This window comes from Rhea pennata, chromosome 20, assembly GCF_028389875.1.
Source record: "Rhea pennata isolate bPtePen1 chromosome 20, bPtePen1.pri, whole genome shotgun sequence".
Classification (NCBI taxonomy): domain Eukaryota; kingdom Metazoa; phylum Chordata; class Aves; order Rheiformes; family Rheidae; genus Rhea; species Rhea pennata.
This window is the reverse complement of record NC_084682.1, coordinates 8,191,810-8,213,219: the sequence shown is the minus strand read 5'-3', so window position 1 is coordinate 8,213,219 and position 21,410 is coordinate 8,191,810. Positions and strand designations below refer to the sequence as shown.

The 21,410-nt window shown below is 43.4% G+C and overlaps 1 protein-coding gene across 1 annotated transcript; it reads left to right on the top strand.

The window, feature by feature from the left end:
• The first annotated feature begins 7,512 nt into the window (after positions 1–7,512).
• LOC134149599 (3 beta-hydroxysteroid dehydrogenase type 7-like) lies at positions 7,513–21,023 on the top strand. The gene is given in 9 exon segments (XM_062592837.1): positions 7,513–7,657; positions 10,765–10,920; positions 14,194–14,302; positions 18,752–18,778; positions 18,780–18,849; positions 19,321–19,477; positions 20,491–20,660; positions 20,662–20,722; positions 20,725–21,023. Coding segments are annotated over 9 exon segments (1,194 nt in total).
• Positions 21,024–21,410: the final 387 nt, after the last annotated feature.

Genomic DNA, 21,410 nt, shown 5'->3' with positions numbered 1-21,410 from the left:
CATAGCTCAGAGAGGGTCTTACCAACATTTTTCTTGATTTTGTTATTTTTTGCCTTTAAAATACCACATGGCAGGTGTCCTCAGAAGCTGTCTACAGAAGTGACACCCTTACTGTGTCCAAAAGTTTAATCCTCCCCTCATTTCCTCACTGCCCTAGCAAGTTACTCAGTTAAAGCACTGCTTAATTGATTGAGATAATCAATCCCATGAATACTCAGAGCTGAGCCTTAGCCTTTTGCATTGCTCTAGTTCGCTGGCATCTGCTTTTATTTCGTGTGGTGTTGTCATGCTGACTTCCAGTTGAAGTTGCTACTTTCATAGGCCTCTAAAGCATTCTCACCTGCAAGGATTTCTCTTCAGCAAAGAACACACTGGGAAATTCAAAGAACATTTAAAATAGTTATTCTGAAAATTCTGTTTACTCTTGGGATGTGAGCATCAAAATCTAGCCTTTGCATGTTGTTGATTGCATGTGAAAGGCATTTCTATCCATGGTTAGGTAAGCAAGGATTTATGGTGGAAATCATGGCATACATTGACCTTCTATCTATATTCAGATGATATTAGACTCATTTCTGTGAAAATTTGTAGCAGTATGTATCAGATATGTTGGGATTGCACAAGAATATTCTCATATTGTGTTCAGTTTGTGTATACATCCAGAAAAAAATCATTTAAATATTGGCAATAAATATTCACAGAAAAGGATGTTTTGCAATAGTTTAAGTCCAGAACAATAAGGAAAAGTATTTTGACACTGTTGTGTTTTATCTTGTGGGTAGATGCTAGGCATTTGAATCTTGAGACAGTGTAGTGGCAAGCCACAGTCTAAGGAATTAGAGTCTTGTCAGCAGCTTATCTTGCACTAGGGAGGTAAATACAAAGTCACTTTACTTTTTGCAGTAACTATTATTTTGGGGAAAGTCCCAGTTTCCATGTTTAAGACATTGAACCTGCCCTTTGGTGACAAATGAATCATTAAAACTGCTGTGCAAACCAGATTGGACAAGTTGATGTCATTCATGTAGACAATGAATTTTGCTAGAAAGAGTGAGAATAATGAACTGATGGTACTATTTTTATTTAAATATATATATTTTTTACCGTTCTGTCAGGTTTTCAAATCCAACCCAAGAGAACAGTGAGCAAATTGTCATTTTATAGCATAAGTAAAGTAAATTGGTCACGTCCTACCTAGTTCCTAGTGCAAGATACAGCTATCTGATAAAGGCAGTATGTACTCCTGCAAGTACTGCAGACACAAGCTGTGGCAAAGACTAACAGCTGCGTGGTCCATATATTCAGGAACCCTTATTACCCAGTGTGATACTCCAGAGGGAAAGGGAGGCATGTGGGAAGCTGCTGGAAAGGTGGAGCTCTGCCCACCGACACTAGCCCCACATCACATTAGCTTTCTGGATACACTGTGAACATGGTAGACCTAGAGAGACATCAGAACATCCAAATCTTTCCTCTGAAAAGCATTATATTTTCAGAAATAAACAAGTTAAAAGCTACTTCAGAATGACTAAATTCACCATATGCATTCATTCAGCCCTCTTCATTAAAAGTCTAACCATCTCCCCCAAGACAGGTGAAATGATATAAGTTAATGTCAAGCAAGCAGCAGAGAAGGCTGTCCACACAGAGAAGCTTTTCACTGCTTGTACAGCTAAATAAACAGCCTTGGCTTAAACTGGCTTGAAAACTTTGAAGTAAACAAATTTACTTGCCCTGCTTCCAAATCCCAGCGTTGCTTGGCTAATGTCAGTGGTGGGACGTCGTTTTGTAGTCAACTCATGTAGTTCAGCTGTACTTCCATATGTTCAAGTTTGCCTTTTGGTAAGTCACAGAAACAAGCCTAAAGTATTACAGAAGCTTTGGGAATTGAAGGCAAGATCAGGTACTTCATTTTTCCAAACCTTTAATGTTTAAAGTGAATGTAAAGTTTTGCCAAGAACTTATGTTTCAGACTCCTCCATTTCTCTGTCTACCTGTACTCTGAAATACAGCTGGATCGTGATATATTCAGAAGACCAGAAAACAAGGCGGTTTACTTCAGAGAGAATTTAACTGCCTGAGTCAAGAGGTTCTGTGACATAGAGCAGGGAACCTGTACTGGTTAACCTTAGGGGACATTGAAATAAGGTCTTTGAATGTATCTTAATTTCAAATCCAATGCTAACTCTAAATCCCATGTTTGTGTGCATAAATGATGCTGAATGAAATGAGTGCCTTAAGGTTGGCAGCTGCCTCTCAGTCTAAAAAAAGAGTCACAAACAGCTCAACTTTGCAATTCTTGATGAATAAATGACTGAAGTGCCGTGATGCAGCCTTTTGGCTTCTACTCGCTAACCTGCAGGCAGTAGTTTAAAGGGACTTGAGAGCATCACTGCTGTTGATGGACAGCTAAGTCCACTGTGCAGCCACTGATCTGTGCTTGGAATAATCTCTCCATTTGAGAATTAAACACACAAAAGCACGCCTCTCTATTTATAGGCTGATTACCATGTGGGAATTTAGAAGAAATACTCTAAGATAGTATTAGAGTATCATAAGAAATGATAATCTCTTTGTTGAATAGAGACCATCTTGGCCTTGATCTTACAGATATTACAAGGCAATTTGGTGACTTCAAGGCAATAACCCACTATTTATGCCCACTAGTAGGTATTAGAAAACCGGGCCCTGAACACTGAGGAGAAATCACAGTTTAATCTAAAAGTATATGCTCAGAAGGTTAGTGCAAGCTAGTGTTTCTCTCCTCATTAAGAAAGTTTTCTCATGGCAGTTTCAGGAACTAAACTAAACAAATGCAGTCTTTATAAATGGAAACTGTAAAATTTTGTTTCAATGGTCCTGTAGCTACACATATGAGTTTTGGGGAATACGGAGTAGAGTGGGGCCATTTTCACTTTTTTGGAGCCTTCACACTGAATTAAAAGAGAATTTTTCCTTTCTCCATTTTTGTTGTCATGAATTCAAAACTACTGCATTAGCTTGGTGCTCTCTCCAATTCATTCACATTTTAGTAGGATTTTGGATTTTAAATTGTTATTTAAAACAAATTACTGGCAAGATGAAAGGATATCTAATTGAAGTTGTTTGCAATTAATCCTGCCAAACTGATTGTCAAACGACTGGTTAGGCTCAGGCTGCAACAGTTCTAATTATGGACGTTCCTGTAATGAGCTATGTAATTATTTTTTGCTCCCCTCACTTCTTGCTTTATTTAGCTACATCTCCCTTTAATGTGGTACTGTATCTTTAATTTGGATGATAGCAGGATTATACCAAATGGACTTTCTCTCGCAGCTGGGGTTTCATTCCTCACTACTTTTACACAACAGTTAGACCACACTGTTGTGCAATTCCAGTTTAAACACGTTTTAAAGGTGAACACCGCCTCACACACTGACAATTAATGATATTCATGACTAAGCAAACCACTCCAGCCACATTTTCCATCTTAGACCGGATACTATGATTCATTTTAGCCAGGGCATATATGCATCTTGCCATGGCTATGTAACTTAGAGTGGATTTATTTTGAATGCGTGCTCATTTAGAAATGTATTTTGAAATGTTTAGTGCTTTTCCTTACTTACATACTGTGCAATACCATAGTGTGTTCTTTTCCTTTTTCTTTTGTTTTTTTTAAAGACTTCTTTGAAATTCTTAATGTTTCTTTGAGCTCCAATGTGTTTTTTGACTTGGATGGGTTCTGGTAGTAGCAATGCATTTTCCTTGCCTTGAGCTAACCAGAAGCAGCAACAGCATATTGCACAATTTAAATTTGTAATTTGTGCACCCTGATGTTCACCAGCAATCTGGTACTCTAGGGAGGTGGAGAGTGCTTCTCTCCAGAGTATCCAATTTGCACTTACTGTAAAGAATTGATAGAAACCCAGGGAAAATAGGAATAAACTAGAGAGAGAGAAGCCCACGTCTGCTCCCACCACACTCCATAGTAATCTTGCCATCAAATTTAACAGGAGAAGGGACAGGCCATAAAATCCAAATCTTCAGCTAGCAGGAGCCGGTGCTGCTTGCAGTGGAGCAGACCAGATGGCTCACAAACTTCCTGAAACTTTGGCTCTGGGATTCTGGTTCCGTCCCAGTCTCTACAATGAACTGTTTCAATGCAGGAATCACACCACTGTGACAAGGCTTCCAAAAGATAATCGGCTTCTGGACTTACGTCTCAATACAATTTATGGGAAATTCCCTCTGTTTCACAGTTGCAGCCTCTGTATTGTTATTATTATTACACTCCATTTGGGTGTTTGATGGTATAGGGGTTTAAACTACTTGCAGTTTCTGTGATTGCTTTGAAATCAAGTAATTCTAAGGTGCTATAACTGTCCACAAAGCAAATTCCCAATCATAGAAGAAAATGTTAACTTTTTCACTAGTTACTTTACACAGGATTTTTTTTTATTTATGTCAGTGTGTTTCATATGTGTGCAAATAAATAGTCCCAGCGTCTCTCATTGTAATTAAGCTTATGCAGCCATCTGGTCTCTTATGGGGTGGCCATACCCAGTATCTTGTGATCACATATAAGTTCTTAACTTAGAGCAAAACTAAATCTCTTCAGACAGGACGAACTCATTTATGGCAGGCTCTAATGTTTGTTGTCAGACTTCACGATGGAGGAAAAAAAAAAAACCCACAACCTGTTTGTTCCACCTCTTGCATGGTTACTTACCTGTTTCATATTGCTATGTTATTGTTCAAGGTATCTATTTCTCTTTATTTGCTATGGGTTTTGTTACTGTATATGGAATGTTTTGTATTCAGCATTTTCTTACAGAGCAGAGTGGGAGCAGTATTCAAGAACCCACAAGTACCAAAGACCTTTCATGTAATGCACTGAGAAATAAACTTACTATAAATGAATGTGTCAGGTGTCCTGTATTTACAAAGTTTACAGTAGGTTCAAGCAAACTGCCTCCTGAAGTTGGGGCCGCAGTTTTTCTTTCCCGACATCCCAGCTGTCTTTCACTATACAAATACAGGTCTCCTAAAATTGTGCACAAAGACTCCATTTCTGCTCATCGTTCACAGAACAAACGCACCTCAGTTAAATAAAGTCAGATCTGACAAGTTGCCTTGCCCACGATGGGACTAACTCTTCGCCCGATATTGCTCACTTCGACAAGCAGGACGATTATTTCGGGAGTTTGAGCTATGGCTCTAGAAAGCACTTAATCACTACTCTGCATTTCCAGTCACACTAACCAAAAATACGGGCATGTCCTACCTTCCCTGGTGTGATGCATTTAATAGGTAAAGTAGCCCAGGTAAGCCTTCGAGCAGTGGGGGCGTCCTGCACTGCAACCCAAGCCCTGCACAGTCAGGCACTAGATGGCTGTGGCAGGTTAGGTAATTCCTCCAGGAGTTTTAAAGTTTTGTAGATGTTTATAGATGTCACAGCTTTCCTTTGGTTGAGATAGAGCACTGTGAGGAAATGTGGACCACAACAGCCTGTGTGAAGCAGGGAAGGAGCTGGGGAAGGACTACTGCAGTGCTTACAAGTGTGTATTAAGTTATCGTGATTTCCGACTCTCATCACTTGCCTCCATTCATCCTAAGTTTTCTCACAGTTCAAGGAAGTCCAGTTCTCTAGTCTAAGACACGACTTTCTCCAGCCAAGTCCCTTTCCCTGCATCCCCTTCCCACCCACCCCTGCCGGCCCCGGTACCTCCTGATTATCTGTCTCCTCCAGATCCAGCATCTTTTAATTGCTCGTATGGTCTCTGACAGCACTCTCTCTCTCCACACGTGACAATTCAAACTGTTAAAAGAGGACATAGTTAGGGGTGGGTGTGGGTGTAGATATATATATATATATGTAGATATATATGTAGAGATATATACACACACACACACACATATATATATATATATATATATAAATTATTTTTTTTAATCTTGCCATTATGGAGACAAGTACCCATTTGCCTGCAGCTCGCTGCCTGTTTGCAAAGGAACGCAGCACAGCATGGGAGCCTTGGTGCTAGGGAAAGATCGGTGCCAGCTCTGGCACTGAGCTGTGACAGTTCAAGTTTCAAAGTTTCACAGTAATCCAAGAGCAAGGTAAAGCATGGCCTATTTCCTCCCCCTCCCCCCCCCCCCCCCCCCCCGACCTGGGGCCAACCATAGTTGTAGAGCTGCAAATACTGATAGTGTGGCAAAGACTAAAAGTCATCTAAAAACACTGGGCAAAGTCACAGACCAGAGTCAAGGCCTCCAATTCCTTTTTTTTTTTTTTTTTTTTTTTTTTTTTTTTTTTTTTTAGGTAACACTGATGAGCACATACTCAAGGTTACTTGATGCCATCCGTTCCCCTGCAGCACTTCTTTGGGTCTCTCAGGGTATATTTGTCTTGTTTTTGTGTCCAAACATCTCTAAGTAAGTCTTGCTATATTTATCATTGCAAAATGCCTCTGAGGGAAGGCAGTTCTGTTAATCACTACTGTACAGATTGGGAGTTGCAGGATAAAAGACTACATTAATTGCTTGGGATGTTTGTGGCTGCCCTGGTCTGCCAAGCACCAAATTAACATGAGGGCCATCATCTTGGTCTGTGGGCCATGCTGTCCTCTGATTGCGATCAGAGCAAAGGGAAATGGCTGTTTTCCTATTGCTTATTACAGCACAAGAAAAAATCAATGGTAGAGCTGAACAGACCAACCTTCTAACAGGAACTGATCAAAAATAATAATAATTAAAAAAAAAAACACGAACAAAATGCTGTTACTCTGTGCCTGCTCTGTCTGCCTTAACCAGCTGCTTAGCTACTAGCTACAAAGGCTACTTTTTCAAGTATTTATTAATATTAGAATGAATGTCTCCAAAAACTACGTTTTTCTACGCGCGTAGGAATTACACTTGCCTTCTGCATTTATTTAGCCTATTGGCTGCACCCCAGAGCTGGGCTAGCAGCAGCCCCAGTTGCAGCACTTGTAACCTGTGCTGTGCACCTGGGGCCTGGGTAGGATGGCAGCAAGCCTGAAAAGCAGCTGGGCAGAGCAAGCACCAACCCCATGCCAAGCTCCCCCAGCAACACCAAGGCCAGAAAGGCACCTACAATCCTGCACATACGTACTATAAAAGAAGAGTAAATACGGTGATTATATTAACCTAGTTATGGTTTCTGTTTCACCTGGGCGACTTTGGCCAAGTTCCCAAAAGATGGCAAGAAGTTGGTTCAAAGCAGGGCTGGCAAATTTTTTGATTACGACAGACTTGAGCAACTTGATTTTAAAGCATGGCAAAGGATGCACGAATGCTAACCATCAACCTGGACCTCCATCTCTGTGACCCTTTACCAGAAAGAGATCAATAGCCGTGCAAGCAGGCAGGTAATGTTCAGCCAGTAACAAAATATAATAATTAAACTTTAGACTTGCTTCAGAAAACAGATTGGCTAAGAGACTAAGCACATGGTAGGGTCTTGGCAGCAACCTTTTTTGCTAGTCCTCAACCACAAAACCATCTTCAAAAATGGATGGTGCCTGAGTCAACCTGGCGACAGGAGGATGCAGTTTTACTGGGGAGAAGATTGTAGCGCTCTTGGCTCAACAAGACCGTATTGAGGTCAGAGGTTTTGACTCTGTAGCAAGAGAAGAAGTAGAAAAAAAGTCACTACGTGTTAAGCAGAGTGTCTTCTTTTATGTAGCAGCTGTAACTCTTCCTCTAAAGACAGCTGTTACTAGGCTGGAGATGCCACAGTAACCAACATAGGGCGAGAACATGGCTTAAACATGCGTGAAGAATAACTTGCAGCTCAGAGAGGTTGTTTTTTTCTTTTTTTTTCTTTTTTTTTTAACCCAGGACTAACTCAAAGCAAATTGATCCACTGAGAGTAACCTTAGCAAATATATTTATTACAGGGAGGATCTAATCCCAATTCAGGGCCTGGTTACACGGAGCAAGCTGCATACTAGGTACCTGACATGGGCACTCAGCTACCTGGTTACTTCTGCGCCTCCAGCCTGACTAACTGCACAGGGACAGAAACCTGCGCTACTGAACTGCGCTACCCAAGTGACCGTTCGCAGAAAACAACCCCCAAAACCCCTGACACTAACAGAATCAATATCTCAGAGACTGCGACACAGATTGTGAAATACATTTCTGAAATAACTGAGAGGACCCTGTAGTCATACTGCGCTGTGCATGAGGTGGAAAAGGTGAGTCTCGGTAAACTGGTTTAATTAAAGAAATTAATCCATTCAATCATATTCTGAGAGCTGCCTTCTAAAAAGTGTTTCATCAGAGTAGATTACAGTGAGATATGCTGGTAAAAGCAACCTGTTTTACTGGATTCAAGAATACCCACCCAAAGCAAGCCAATACAGCTCACGGTGCTCTGCTTGGTTAACAGCGTATTGGCCAAGCCGTCAGCCTTACTTGCCATGAGAGAAAAATATGTTAGGGGAGATTCTGTCCATTAAGAGATTCTAATAAAGAGGAGATAGATATACACTTACTTACTTACTCGCTGCTAATTGCTAATCAAGTCCCCGTCCATCTCCGCTGGGCCCAAAACACCTGCAGGTGTCAGGGCCAGTGCAGTGTGGCAGAGGGCAGGAGTGCCACCGGAGCCAACCCCCTGCGAGAAAGTGCTCATAAATACTCTTTTTTTTTTCTTTCCCTCTATCTATCTCCTATCCACAGCTGGCAAGTCTCTGGGAACAGTTATCCAACCAATTTTGTGCCCACCCTACTGTGGCTTATTGTAGACCGTATTTTGCTAGATCATGTATGAGACTGACATTGAGTTTCCAAAGCCCTTCTTCTAAAGTCAAGACAGATGTCACCAACCTGTTCTACTGTATCCACAAGGCCTGTTAACTTGTCGTAAGAACAAAGGAGATTTACATGACGTGATTTGCTCTTGACAGATCCATGTCAGCTGCTACTATTCTCCTTGTTATCCTCAGGTGCTTACACAAATGTTGTTTAACTATGTGTGTCTGATTCTCTGGGTTTGAAATTATTAAGCCATTCTATAATTTCCTACCATACTTTGCTTCCTTTCTAAACATAGGTGCTTCGTCTCTCCTATCGCAGTCTTCCAGTGTCTCCCCCCAAAGTTCTCTAAAGTAACTAATAACGCTGCAATTACAGCCATCAGCTCTTTAGTAAGCCTGCATAACGCTCATCAGGCCTCATCAATCTGAAATCTCCTTTTGGAGCTTTCTGCCTTATAGTCTCCCTATTTTTGGCTGAGCTCTCAGCTTTCTCTTGCTGCTCTTAATTGCACCAGCTGCCTTAAGGCAGTTGATGCAAAAAAGAGCTACTCAACACTTCTGCCTTATCGGTTACTGGCTTTCCATCACCACTGCACAGCAGCAAAACCCTCACCATGAGACTACTTGCACTCTCTTCCCCCTTTCATTGCTAGCAGAGAAGTTCATGCATCTTCCTCTACATGATGGTTCTCTGAGCGAGTATATTCACCTCTGCTACACAAGGCAACACTTTCGCTCTTTTCTATTCTATTCTCATTGAATCAGCTGTAACTGTTAATATTAAAATACCCTGATCCTGTGAGATATTCCACCAAATCTCTGTTATGCTAATTGAAAGATTAGCTTGATCCTTTTGCAAGACTTCACCTCCTTCTACACCCCATTCTTCTTGCCAAATAGAAACATGCTCAGCCAGCCAACCCACCATCCTGATTTTTGCCCTCCCCCCCCCTCCCCCGGTGAATGCATGAAGAATAACCTGTTTGTTCATCGCCTTGCCCAGGTAGCTGTTCACTGAGATTTCCATGTCACAACACTTCCACGGCTGCAACCACAGACCCTCCCCATGAGCTGCTCACGTGCTCTGTCTGTCAGAAATCACTGCTCCAAGCCTGGCCTCGTGCAGCTCTCCAGGAAGCCTCAAGCCCCAGGGCAGCAGCGGCACCAGCTCTCCTTTCCAAAGCAATCCTGTGACTGCTGTTTCTAGCTGGTTACAAACGGCCCACAGAGCAAGTCTCAGCCCTTTGCTGGCATGTTCCCAACTACAGGAAAGGAGAATGGGAAAAATTCTCAAATTCTCTTGTAATATTCTCAAAGCAAAAAAAATTATTAGTAGATGTCAACAATAGCCATGTATAGAACAGCTATTTTCAGAGAGGAGAGGTAAAAAAAGGAGAGGAACTGAAAAAAAGAAAAAAAGCTTCTGAACGGCTCAAAAGAAGGAAATTCCTACAATTTTTTGACCTATCTATTACTATTTGCCCTCCACATCTATAGCAGTTGCAATTTAAATAAAATTCTGTGCAATGTCTGCAGAGCTTGCTTGCTGTTATTCCCACTAAGCTCTGCAAGCCTTCTGCCTTAAGGAAAACGTCTGGGACAGCTTCATTCATTCACACCTACTGGAGCAAGTCCTCTAAGCAGTTGCATCTCTGGGCCAAACATCTCCAGTTCTTGCTCAGCACCGCTTGGACACATGCTAGATATCTGCAATGACAGCTACAGTTATTCTGCCCCACAGCTGGTGTAAAATGGCGAAGTGCTATGCTGAACTAAGCCAGATAAAGATCTGGCTCCTTGGGGTTCAACAAATAGGGATGTATCTTCCCCCGGTGTGAGGTATTCAAGTTGTATATAGCTAGTTAGACTGTGCTTCAGCCTGCCCTGCAGAGAATAAAGGTTTCCAAGCAGGATCCTCATTCTGCAAGAAGATGGGGATGCTGTTATGTACTTTTTTTATTATTATTTCTGCATCTATGGTTATATTATTTTTCTCCAGCTACCGCTCGTGTGACAGTGATGAAAGGAGACATCTGAGACTACAATCTGCTCCTTGCTGCCATGCGGGGAGTTCACGTGGTTATTCACACAGCTGCTTTTGTGGACTACAGAAACACTGTACCTTTCTGGGAAACGAGAGCTGTCAACGTTGGGGGTAAGCTCTTTCAAACAAGCAATTAAATACAGCACTATATTTACACACCTTGGCACGGGGTCACACGAGAAGCTACGACATATGTGTCCTCTCGGATTCAGTTTTCCTTGCTCTTGTGCTTCACAAGCACCACCCTGCTGCGAGACAGAAAAGGTGTCCACTGCCTTCCGTGCCCAGCAGGCAGGCTTCTGCTTTTGCTCCTCTCACCCTCGTGCAGGGCAGATCGCACCACTCTCCACTGCTAAAGGTACCTCTCTTTCTTACAACGTCAGATTGGGACCCAGATATTGCACAATTATTGTACAGTTAGGTACACAAGCCGTGGACCAAGATCCTGTTGTGCAACATGGTTCAGAAATGCAGAATAAATAGATGACAACCCCCACCCCACCCCAGATAGCTTATGACTTTCCCAGGGATTCCCAGAAAAGCATAGACTATATACCAGTATATACCAGTTAAATGGCATCCACACTCTTAAGAGACTGATGTTATTTTAATTAGAGTCACATAGTCACAACTATTGTGTACCTACAAGCTACATACAGCAGAGAGCTACGCTTCAGCATTTTCTTCTGATCACCAACAGCCAATTTCACATTAGGTGCAAGATCTGCTTAAAGAAGATTTGTTCATAAATCTAGGAAATAAGCACAGGCTATAAAAATAATGAAATCCCTATTACAGCAGCAATTCCAATGGCACCTCAGGCTGTTAGCTACTAAAATAGTTGTTAACCACAAGGAAGGAATTCTACACATATACACACACACACACGCACGCACATATATATGTATAACTCAAACTCGATTACTGCTTAGGGCTTCTACTATTTACTGATGCATTCAAGGGCAACACTTAAATTCCATCCTCCTTTTCATTGCTGTTGTTGCTTTCAAAACCAGATGCTTTTAAGACCCTGTACTGTGTATGTGCACCAAGAATATTCAGAGCCTGAGGGTTCCTACTATCTTTTAATGGCTTCACGAGCTCTTCCTCTTCATTGCCTGCTCACTAGGAGCAAGGTACTTTACTACAGTGAGGTTTTTACAGATATCAACGAACTTGGAGAACCCCCCTATTCAGCAGATCAAACCCCTTGCAGATGTTCGTGACTACCCCAGAAAACGGCACACAACAAGCTTTTCCAAAGTAACTAGCGATTCTGAGCACCTTTTAGAGGAGCACAGTCTGAGACGCCTTACTGGCAGCCTTATCTTCAGAGACAAACCGCTCTGCATTCCCTCGGACGGTTTATGTAGACCTCCCTAAACTGAGGCTGCTGCCTTCACAGGCACGTCTAAAAATCTTGAACTGCGAGGTTAAAAGAATAAAAATTAATTGTGCTTGATATCTGCTGTAGACTTCATGGGGAAAAGAAAGAGTCAAGAAAGGTCACTGTAATCCTCTAGCCGGCTCCTCTATTACTCAGGCCACTGAAACTCATCCCATTACTGCCTTAAGGCCAACAATTTGTGGCTACACTGGACAATGCCTTTTCAAAAGAGTTTTGCCTAGATTTAAGTACCCAGTGTTAATGGGCTATCTATTGTGTCTTTCAGCAAGCCATAACAATGCTTAATAATATTAATATGGCTATTACCACATTACCAGAAATTACCATTTCTGGCAAAAATTTACATCTCCCATTCCGATTTTCTCCTAAGTTTCAACCACTGGTTGCTGAATCCTGTTACAGTTCTGCTAACTGGACTGACGAGCTCTTTCCTATAAGAATTATTTTTTCCGTTTAGTCACTTAAAGACTTTCTAATCTGCTTTTTGTTAAGCTGAATGCATTTTAACTCAGCTTTTTCTGGTGATATTTCTCTACAGGGGTTCTCAGTTAACTTTGCATACTATGATAGGCTAATGGAGAGGTAAATTGATTATTTTCCAGTGGATGTTCCTATTGATTCACGCCCTCAGAAAGCATCCTCAGCCCAGGACTTCCTTGACAATTTCAGACTGTGCCCTCAATAACAACACACAGAACAGATAAACCACAAACCCTCCAAGCAAGATCTTCAACAAGACTGAAGGGCAGAGCCTTATTACGAATAGTTTGGAGACTTCTGGGAACGAGCAGCTTCCTTAAAGATCTGTCCTATCAGATTTGAAGGCCCTCAAGATGGATCCAACAGTTTTGCTGTTGTCACTGAGGTTCTTGTAGAATAATTTGAATCAAAATCATTAGGAACGCAAAAACCCTTGCTGGAGGAGTCATAAATCATTAAAACAAAACAAAATAAACCCCAGCACCATAAAACCACCCGGAGATCCACAAATTCAGCCAAAACAAGCACACACACTGCCCTAAGTATTGGTTAACCTGACTGCTTTTCGTTAATATGTTACCTGAAGAAAAACAATTAAAAACAGCTCCCACTCAAGCAACAAATCCTTGGCTCTTGAGAAGCTGTAAAATCAAGATATGAAATCAGCCATTTTTTGTGTTCTCTCTAACATGCACAAAACAACTAGGGCTGAACAAGCTCAGATTGATGCTAGATTTTATTACCTTTATTCTTGTGAAATCAGCCTTTATTCCCATATGTAGGCACTGCTCCTGGAAGGAAATAAATGCTTGCTATGAACAAGGATGACAAAAATTGTCTTTAGGCTTTTGGTACCAAATGAAGCTTCTATTCCCCTTTTTCACAGGCGAGACTCAACAGTGAACTACATTAAATACATTAGAAGAAACTCCTACCTTTCTCAAGAATGCACAGCCTGAATCATGCTTTAGATTCACCCATGTTTCATGTAGTCTTGCATTTACTAGAAGCTGGGTGCAATGATTTTCACCCAGTAGTCAATGATCCATTGCAGAACTTCTGAAGAATACATACGTTAACTAAAACAGCAAGCCTTTTGTCACAAGGCTGCAATTCACCTCTTGACAAACTGGCTGTGAAAGAAAAAAAAGCTGGAAAACATTAAGTTTTGTTCTGGTTAGCTGAAGACCTCCTCATCTTCCTTTTTTAGTAACTATTAAGCCCAAGTTATGTCAGCTGTGATAGTCACAGAGGTTAAGCCAGGTTATGGCTTCAAGTGTAGCTACTACTCTCGTATTACAAGCCATCCAAGCCTGTACAAATGCACCAGAGGAACTGCAGCTTTGGCTCATGGTTTTACGTCTGTTCAGCCAAAAAAAAAAAAAAATGATGGATCTTGGTCCAAGTCAGAATCTCAACTTTGGAAATATATTGACTTGCATACTAGGAACCAAGGCAAGGGGGTTAATATTTGTCCTTCCCACCACACCCCACAGATACTGAGAAGATGTTAAGGGCCTGCTTTGTCCTGAACATCTTGTACGTTGTCTATACAAGCTCCATTGCCACAGTGGGACCCAACACTTCACATGAGCCCATGTTCAGGTAAGGCTAAGTAGATCTTTTCCATCACTCTGGATTTGCAGAATAAACAGCAATGACGCTGCAGTCAGATGGAGATTTTTTTGCTGCGACTCCAAAGAACAAGACATGTTTCCCCCTTCTGGACTGCTCTTGACTCCTCTTTTACTTTCTTGAAAATCCTTCTTTGCTGCTCTTTACTTTCAGAAATCACACCTCTGAAACCCAGCCTAAACTTTGTAAGTGGATATCACTGATTGAAAGAGTTGGTGGAGAGACGCATAACCCAGCTGCATCTCCAGGCTCTGTCCCCCATACACAGAGCTCATCTAAGCTCTGAGATCAGTTTTGGATTTGAGCTCAAGGGGTAATCTTTAGAGTCAGTCACAGCTTCCTCAGTGATCTCTCCACCTGCACGTTATTTTGCGTTCTGCTCAAGTCGAGAGACAGCAAGCTGGCCTCCCAAGCAGGACCTGCGAGTGCACGGACGAGTTTTTAGTAATTACTCAAGTTTTATGCCAAACTTTAGTTTCTCTTGGCCTTGAGTGAGATCAGGTTTTCACACACACCTCACATCTTATCACACAGTGAGTTGATCCAGTGGGCAGGTGACAGTCTATACTGTTATCAACCCACTTTCCCCCTCTTTTCAGCTCCACAGTGGATTTCCAGGAAGCCTGTACCATCTCCTATCCCCGAAAGAGATCAAACGTGTACAGACTACTTTAAAGTCACGCTGCCTCAAAAGAAGGTTAGCTGGCAACATTTTCTTAGGCGACAGTTGTAATTGGTGTGAAATTGCCCTGCAGTATTCATAAGAATTATGTGCTCTGTCCGCAGCCAGGCTCTGGTCTGATCTTGTTCATAAGTTTGTTCTCTAACTGGTTGTGCTGTACTAGGCTCAGGGAACCACTGGTAACACGGTCATCGCCACATCGGCCCATCTCTCACAGACCGTACAGGTGCTGTAATAGCAGCTGTAAGTTGCACTCTCTTATCCCTCCAAATCCTTTCTCCTGGTGAGATGCTCACCAGGGCCAACTTTTGGACTCTGTATTTTTGGGCCTTATGCTCGTCTCGTCTCTTCTATAGGCGGCTCCTCCCAGAACAAGCAGCAGAGATTTAGAAAAACCCTTGAGGTAAAGGTGGGATTTGGAGCAATACAAAGTCATGGGAAAAAGTTAGGGGTTGGAGGATTATTTTGCTTACATATCACTGGTTTCACTTTTACAGTCAATGACACTCCTGAACAGGATTCAAAATCTGGATACATTTTGTATCCACAGGGCCCTGCATGGAGCATCAGGGTGTGAACCTTGAAACTGGACTGATATTTCTGAAGACTGAGAGTGCAAGTTGTAGACTGAATTTTTAGTCAGTTAGAGATACCTGCAGTTTGATACCTACTGCTATAAGGCTCCTTGCTGAGTTCAAGCGTGGTTGCATCTATGCAGACTGCTCAGACTCTGGAAACTTATGTGCAAGGGGAACTGGCTGAAAGTCAAGTTCTGTCTCTACAGGCAGCCAGTCTAGACACAGCTGGCTTGAGTCACTTGGCTCTAGAAATTTGAGTCCAGCTAGAAAAGGCTGTTTCAGACGCAACTTAACATGACCTATAAGCCTAAATTTCAAATTCACAAGTAAGTAAAGGCATAGCTCAGTTGTTTTGAAATGTATTTAAGCACCCAAATCCACAGAAATAAATATGTTGTGCTTATGAAAAAGGTCCATGAGAACAAAAAACCCTCCACCCATTTGAGAATGTATCTGAAGTTCTGGTGTCACTGAAAGGCTACAGAATTTGGTCATTAGCATATCTAAGTCATTTCTAAAACTGGATGTAGGCACATGCAGATCCTTGTTTAAGTCCTTGCTACCTAAGAGATGAATGTTAACAGGCATTTTGGAAAATTTACCCCAATTCTGGCTTGAGAGGACAGTCCATTGGCTTGTAATAATGCCCAAATGGGCATGAGCAGTATCCATCCAGGCTGCTGCTCACAGTGCTGCACACAAACATCCTCTCTCCACCACCTCCCAATTCTTCCCTACCTCAAATGCAAATGCAGCTGTCACCCAGAGCCTTTAAATCATCTTGCAGAACATGCTCAGGTCCTTCCATCGTGCGAGGAGAAAGTCTATCCAGTTGAGTGGTCCTCATTCTCCAGTGATTTTGCTTTTAAACTAAATTAAGGGAATTACATCATGTAAAGTGAGAGCAGAGTCAGGCCTCCAGTCAAAAATGACACCGGTTGCCTCTGCAGGGAGCCTGGTGATGGCTGGGAAGCTACACAACATGGCTCTGTCTCCCAGGCTGAAAACACAGGTGATGCCGCTTTCCCCTCCCTCTGCTTCTTCCTTTTCTCATCTCCCCTATCCCCAACCAATCTGTGCTGCACTTCTTCCTTGCAGCCCGTAATCCAGCCTTTCCTTCCCTCCTTTTTCCTTTGCTCCATCCCCCTTTCTCCATCATTCCTTGCATAATTTTATTTAACTCACTTTTCCGCACTGGGGGCTGACACAGACAAAGCACGGTTGGTCTCCGGACAGGGTGATGGGTGCAGGGATAACGCTAACACCTCAGCAGCCAACAGTAATAGAAAATGCCTCTGTCAGTCTCGATCCCTCCGAGACAGCCGCCACCGAGATTCCTTCTGACAACGCTGCTCCAGTCTCATTAGCGTCCGGCTATCTGTGATCGTTTTGAAAAGCAAGAGCATTATGCTGAGCTCTTTGTTGCCATCGAGCTCCAAAAGGGGGTTGGGGAACGCGAAGAGGAGCAGGGCCCGGCGGCCCCCCAGCCCAACGGCAGCCAGGTTGACCCTTTGAGAAGCTGATGCTTTTTTAAAAGCTTTGCGAGAGGAAGGAGAAAAAAAAATCAGATATAAAAAGAAAGCAATTAAAACTAGAACTTCTAGATAACCCCTTAATTGTCTTGGGCCTCTCCCCGGCGCAGAACAAACTGTGCACAATCAATCTTTTGTCTCGGCTTGTTTTCTAGTTTGTCTCCTGCTCATCACCCATAAACACTGGGAAGGGGAGGAGGGTTTTTGCGATAAAAGCCTGGAGCGTGCGGGGAGGCTGGATTGCCGGTGCTGCAGCACAGCACGGCCCTGATCTCGATGGGGATGTCTGACACGCAGGGTAGCAGACTGCCAAATAGGCAAGAGAACGGCAGCTGCGTTATCCGCTTATCCTACACGGAGCTCTGAGCGCCGAAAAGACCATGCAAGTCTCCTCTCCGGAGGCCCAGTGCTTGCCCCAAAGCGCTCTGCCACACGTTCACTGCATCACCTTGTGACGAGTCACGTAACCTGCCCAAGACACGTGTCCAAGCCCCATCTGCAATTGCCTGCCATTGCCTGCATTGCCTTTGCCTAGTGAGCATTGCACTAGGAGAACAAAATACAGAGCAAATTAACTTTAAAATGTGCCGGAGGTCCCTGAGGTCTCCTGTGGCACTCTCACAGCTCACAGGAGGAAGATGAAGCCGACACAGAGCTTGAAATTCCAGGAGGGGAGCACAGGGTCTGGGTGGATGGGCCTTCCCCATGCTCCAGGTGAGCATTTTTCATGCTCCACCTCCTCCTGAGCCCCTGAATCCACTTAACCGAATCCCACAAGGGACAAGGATTGAGCTAGGACAACTGGGACAAAACATCAGCGCCCTGGGGGGAACCACACCGCTTTCTTGGTTCTCCATGGAGCTATTTAAGGATCTCTGTTGCCAACTACCTGTTAGGTCCGTGGGCTTCCCTCCTTGCAGCTGCGAGCGAGGACGCGCATCCAGCCAAGGAGCACGCTGCCTTCTTCCAAATGGCCATGACGTGCGCCCCACACGACTGTGCTCGCCCTTAGGCACTCACCTGCTTCTTTGCTTGCCACCTCAGCACACACTTTCCTTGGGGGGATGAAAGAACAATCCCAGCACAAATCAGCTGATCAGATGTCTTCCCCGGGATCACCTAGCAGCTCACTCAAGCCACCAGCAAACAGCTCCCGGTTCTCATCAACTCTGTCAGAAAACTAAGCAGTAGCTTCTCCTTTCAGTTGATAGCTCATGAGAGGCTTTTCTCTACCTCTTACAAAAAAAATGAGCCGGGATTACTTTCATTTTTCTGCCCTCTGTCTTCCTGTGCTGTTTCCATCTTGCTCAGTCACTTGTGAGTTGCATAAAAATGAAACTCCACTGCCTTCTGATCTGCCTGTCAGAATCCTGTTTGCTTCCATCACACCGTATTAGACAGGAGCAAATCCACCCGCCCTCATCTGCCTACAAACCCTGCTTTCGCCTGTTCCCCCCTGAACCTCCCAGCATTTCTTGAGGCCTCATTTTCCCAGGCTGCAATGAGATCCGAGACTCAGGTAATGCACTGCCAAGGGTAAGTCCCCGAAGAGCTGGGCATGTGGAGTTGGGACACAGCCCTCAAAGGCCCTGAGCTCTGCTCCATGGTCTCTCACAATCTGTTTGAGAAAAAATGGGGACACTGATATAGTGGGGAGTGGAGCTGCCTTATGGGAAGACAAAGGCCAGGGCAGAAAAACTGGTGGCTGAAGCCAATGGAAGAAGGGTACAAAAGTCGACATTCCTGGTATTACTACACGGGCCTGGTGGAAGGAAGGAGCTAGTTAGAGAGGCTCCACTACCCGTTTCTAGGTGAATATCCAGCTGCTGGCTTGACTTGGGGTACAAAATCACACTGACCTAAGCTCATCAAAGCCTGATATTCCCACATCATTGGAAAGTTGACAACCCTTCAAAAGATCAAGACATGGCACTGCCCTTTGAACCTACACTTCAACTCCTGCTTTTTGAGGCTAGCCAGTCAGTCTAGCTAGCTTCTTTGATACCTAATTTTGGTTACTGCAAATACTCCTTTATACCTCAAATGCAAAATGGTTTAACACTGCTAGGAACCTCCAGCCAACCTCATTCAATGCGCAGATCCCTAGATCTTGGTTTATCTGGCACATCCAGCACCACCTTGCAAGATTTCACTGCTCCGTCTGCCACGTGCTAACATCTCACCCCAATTTTACAGCTCAGCAACAGTTGCAAACTTGCAGTCTGCATCATCCGGGCAGTGTATGGAGAGAAGATAGCATTTCTTAAAGATTTGTATGTACCGGCCAAAGCCGGGAACAGTGCACTGAACTACCTAGAGCCTGAAAACGTGGAGTGTAATTGCACGTACGTGGGTGAGTGAGCGACCGATTTCTTTGCATGTGGTTCTACCAAACCATTTTAGTCACAGGGGATTTTACACGTCAGCTTACCATAATCTTCCAAAGACAGAAAGAGATGAGTATGGGGAATGAATACAAATATTTTTACAACTGCAAAACTTAGTCTGGCTAAAAGAAATTTTAAAACAGTTGTTTACATTTTATTATTTTTTCTGGGAAAGGTCTTTTTTTCCCCCCTCAACACAGGGAAAATGTTTAGAAAACTGAAAAAAGAGAGTGAGAAAAAATGACAGAGATCTGATTTTTCTTTCTCCAGGGAAACATTAGAAGTCATATAAGGGTGAGAGAGAAATTCAGGCAATATTTTTAAAATGTTGCTTAGATTTTAAAAAACACGTTTCCATTAAACAAAACTGAACTAACACTATTTGTACAAATTGGGGAAAGCATTCCTGGCGGGGGGGAGGGAGGGAGAAAGAGTGGTACTGCCTGATTTTAGAGAGCCTAGGAGGCTTTGCTTGCAAAACCTATAGAAAAAAATCTGTTTTGTTGTTGAACACATTACAGAGGAGTATAATTCACCATTAAATCATACAGACTTTTAGTTATTTCCGTGGAGCTCACTTACATGTCTTTTTCCAAAAGCACGGAGGACAGTAGTCTTAAAATGCTGTTAGAGAGGAATCAGGCCTCGATAAATCAAGGGACTTGTTGAAAGACTCGCAGCAGAGCCAGGAACAAAACACAAGAGCCCTGCCTCCGACTCACCCTCTTCTCACTACAAAACACGGCCCCTCCACTTCCCCGAACCAGTGTCACAGCGAACATTAATTGTCCAGCTCAAAGCGGGGACTAAAGGTTTAAAGGACCTTGGAGGTTTGCGTTAGCCACTCAGTCTCTCCACAGCCAAGCCGAGTACCGGCGATGAGAGCTCTGCCTCTTTCCCAGAAGCGAAGCCCGTGCATTCGTACGCACCCTCGATAAACAGGCAAAGTCCGCTCCTCTCCCCCTCTTTCGTTCTCCAGAGAATGTCGCATGGATGCACGTTCTTGCAGCAAGGAACTTGCAGCTGAAACCAGACCTACCTGCTGGACAAGTGTGTTGTTCCTATGATGGCACTCCAACAAGAAAAGGGTTTCTGATCAGGCATCAACTGTTGTCCTCTACGGACCCCTCAGTACGACTGGGCTCACATACATACCTCTTACTGCAAGATGTGGTTAATAATACACTTCCACAGAATAATCAAGGTCATCTTTACCCTTTCAGCAAGCCACAGTCTTTCCTAAACTTGTCTTTACTGGACGCAATAGTCACCACCTTCTCCTAGGAGACGGACAAAGCCTCCAGGCATTTTGGGTACAAATCCCTCTTCAGCTGGGCAGATAGCAAACAGAAGACTGCACGGTGGTTGAAAGCAACTACAGGAAACATGAGATCCCACCAGCTTCACGAAAAGGGGAACAGAGCAGCACATTTTGGAGAAAGAGAGAGCTTATCACACAATTCAGTTTGGACTGAATTTCACAATTTACACAACTCCTGGGCAGGAATTTAGCAAACACCAGCAAGTCCCTATACAGACAGTGAGTGAGTAAAACTGACTGCAGCTACATACCTTTACCAAAAAGTCCACTGCTTTATGCACCATACAAAAACCCACGATGCCTCTTGAAGCATCTTCTTGCCATGATGTAGACAGTGACATATGGACAGATGCAGGTTTCACTGGCCTTGTTCATTCCAGCAATGTCACCGCTGCGCTGGGATCACCCATGGGAACCAGGGACAGACGATTAGAGGAGAGATGGCACTCAGTAAGTACATTTTTTAGTTTAGTTTACCAGTTTTGTTCCAGAGCCTGAAGAACCCTCCACCTCTTTCCATACTAGGCAAATGGACCAACTCCTGTACCCCAAGCTCAAGCAGCTAAACAGGATATCTT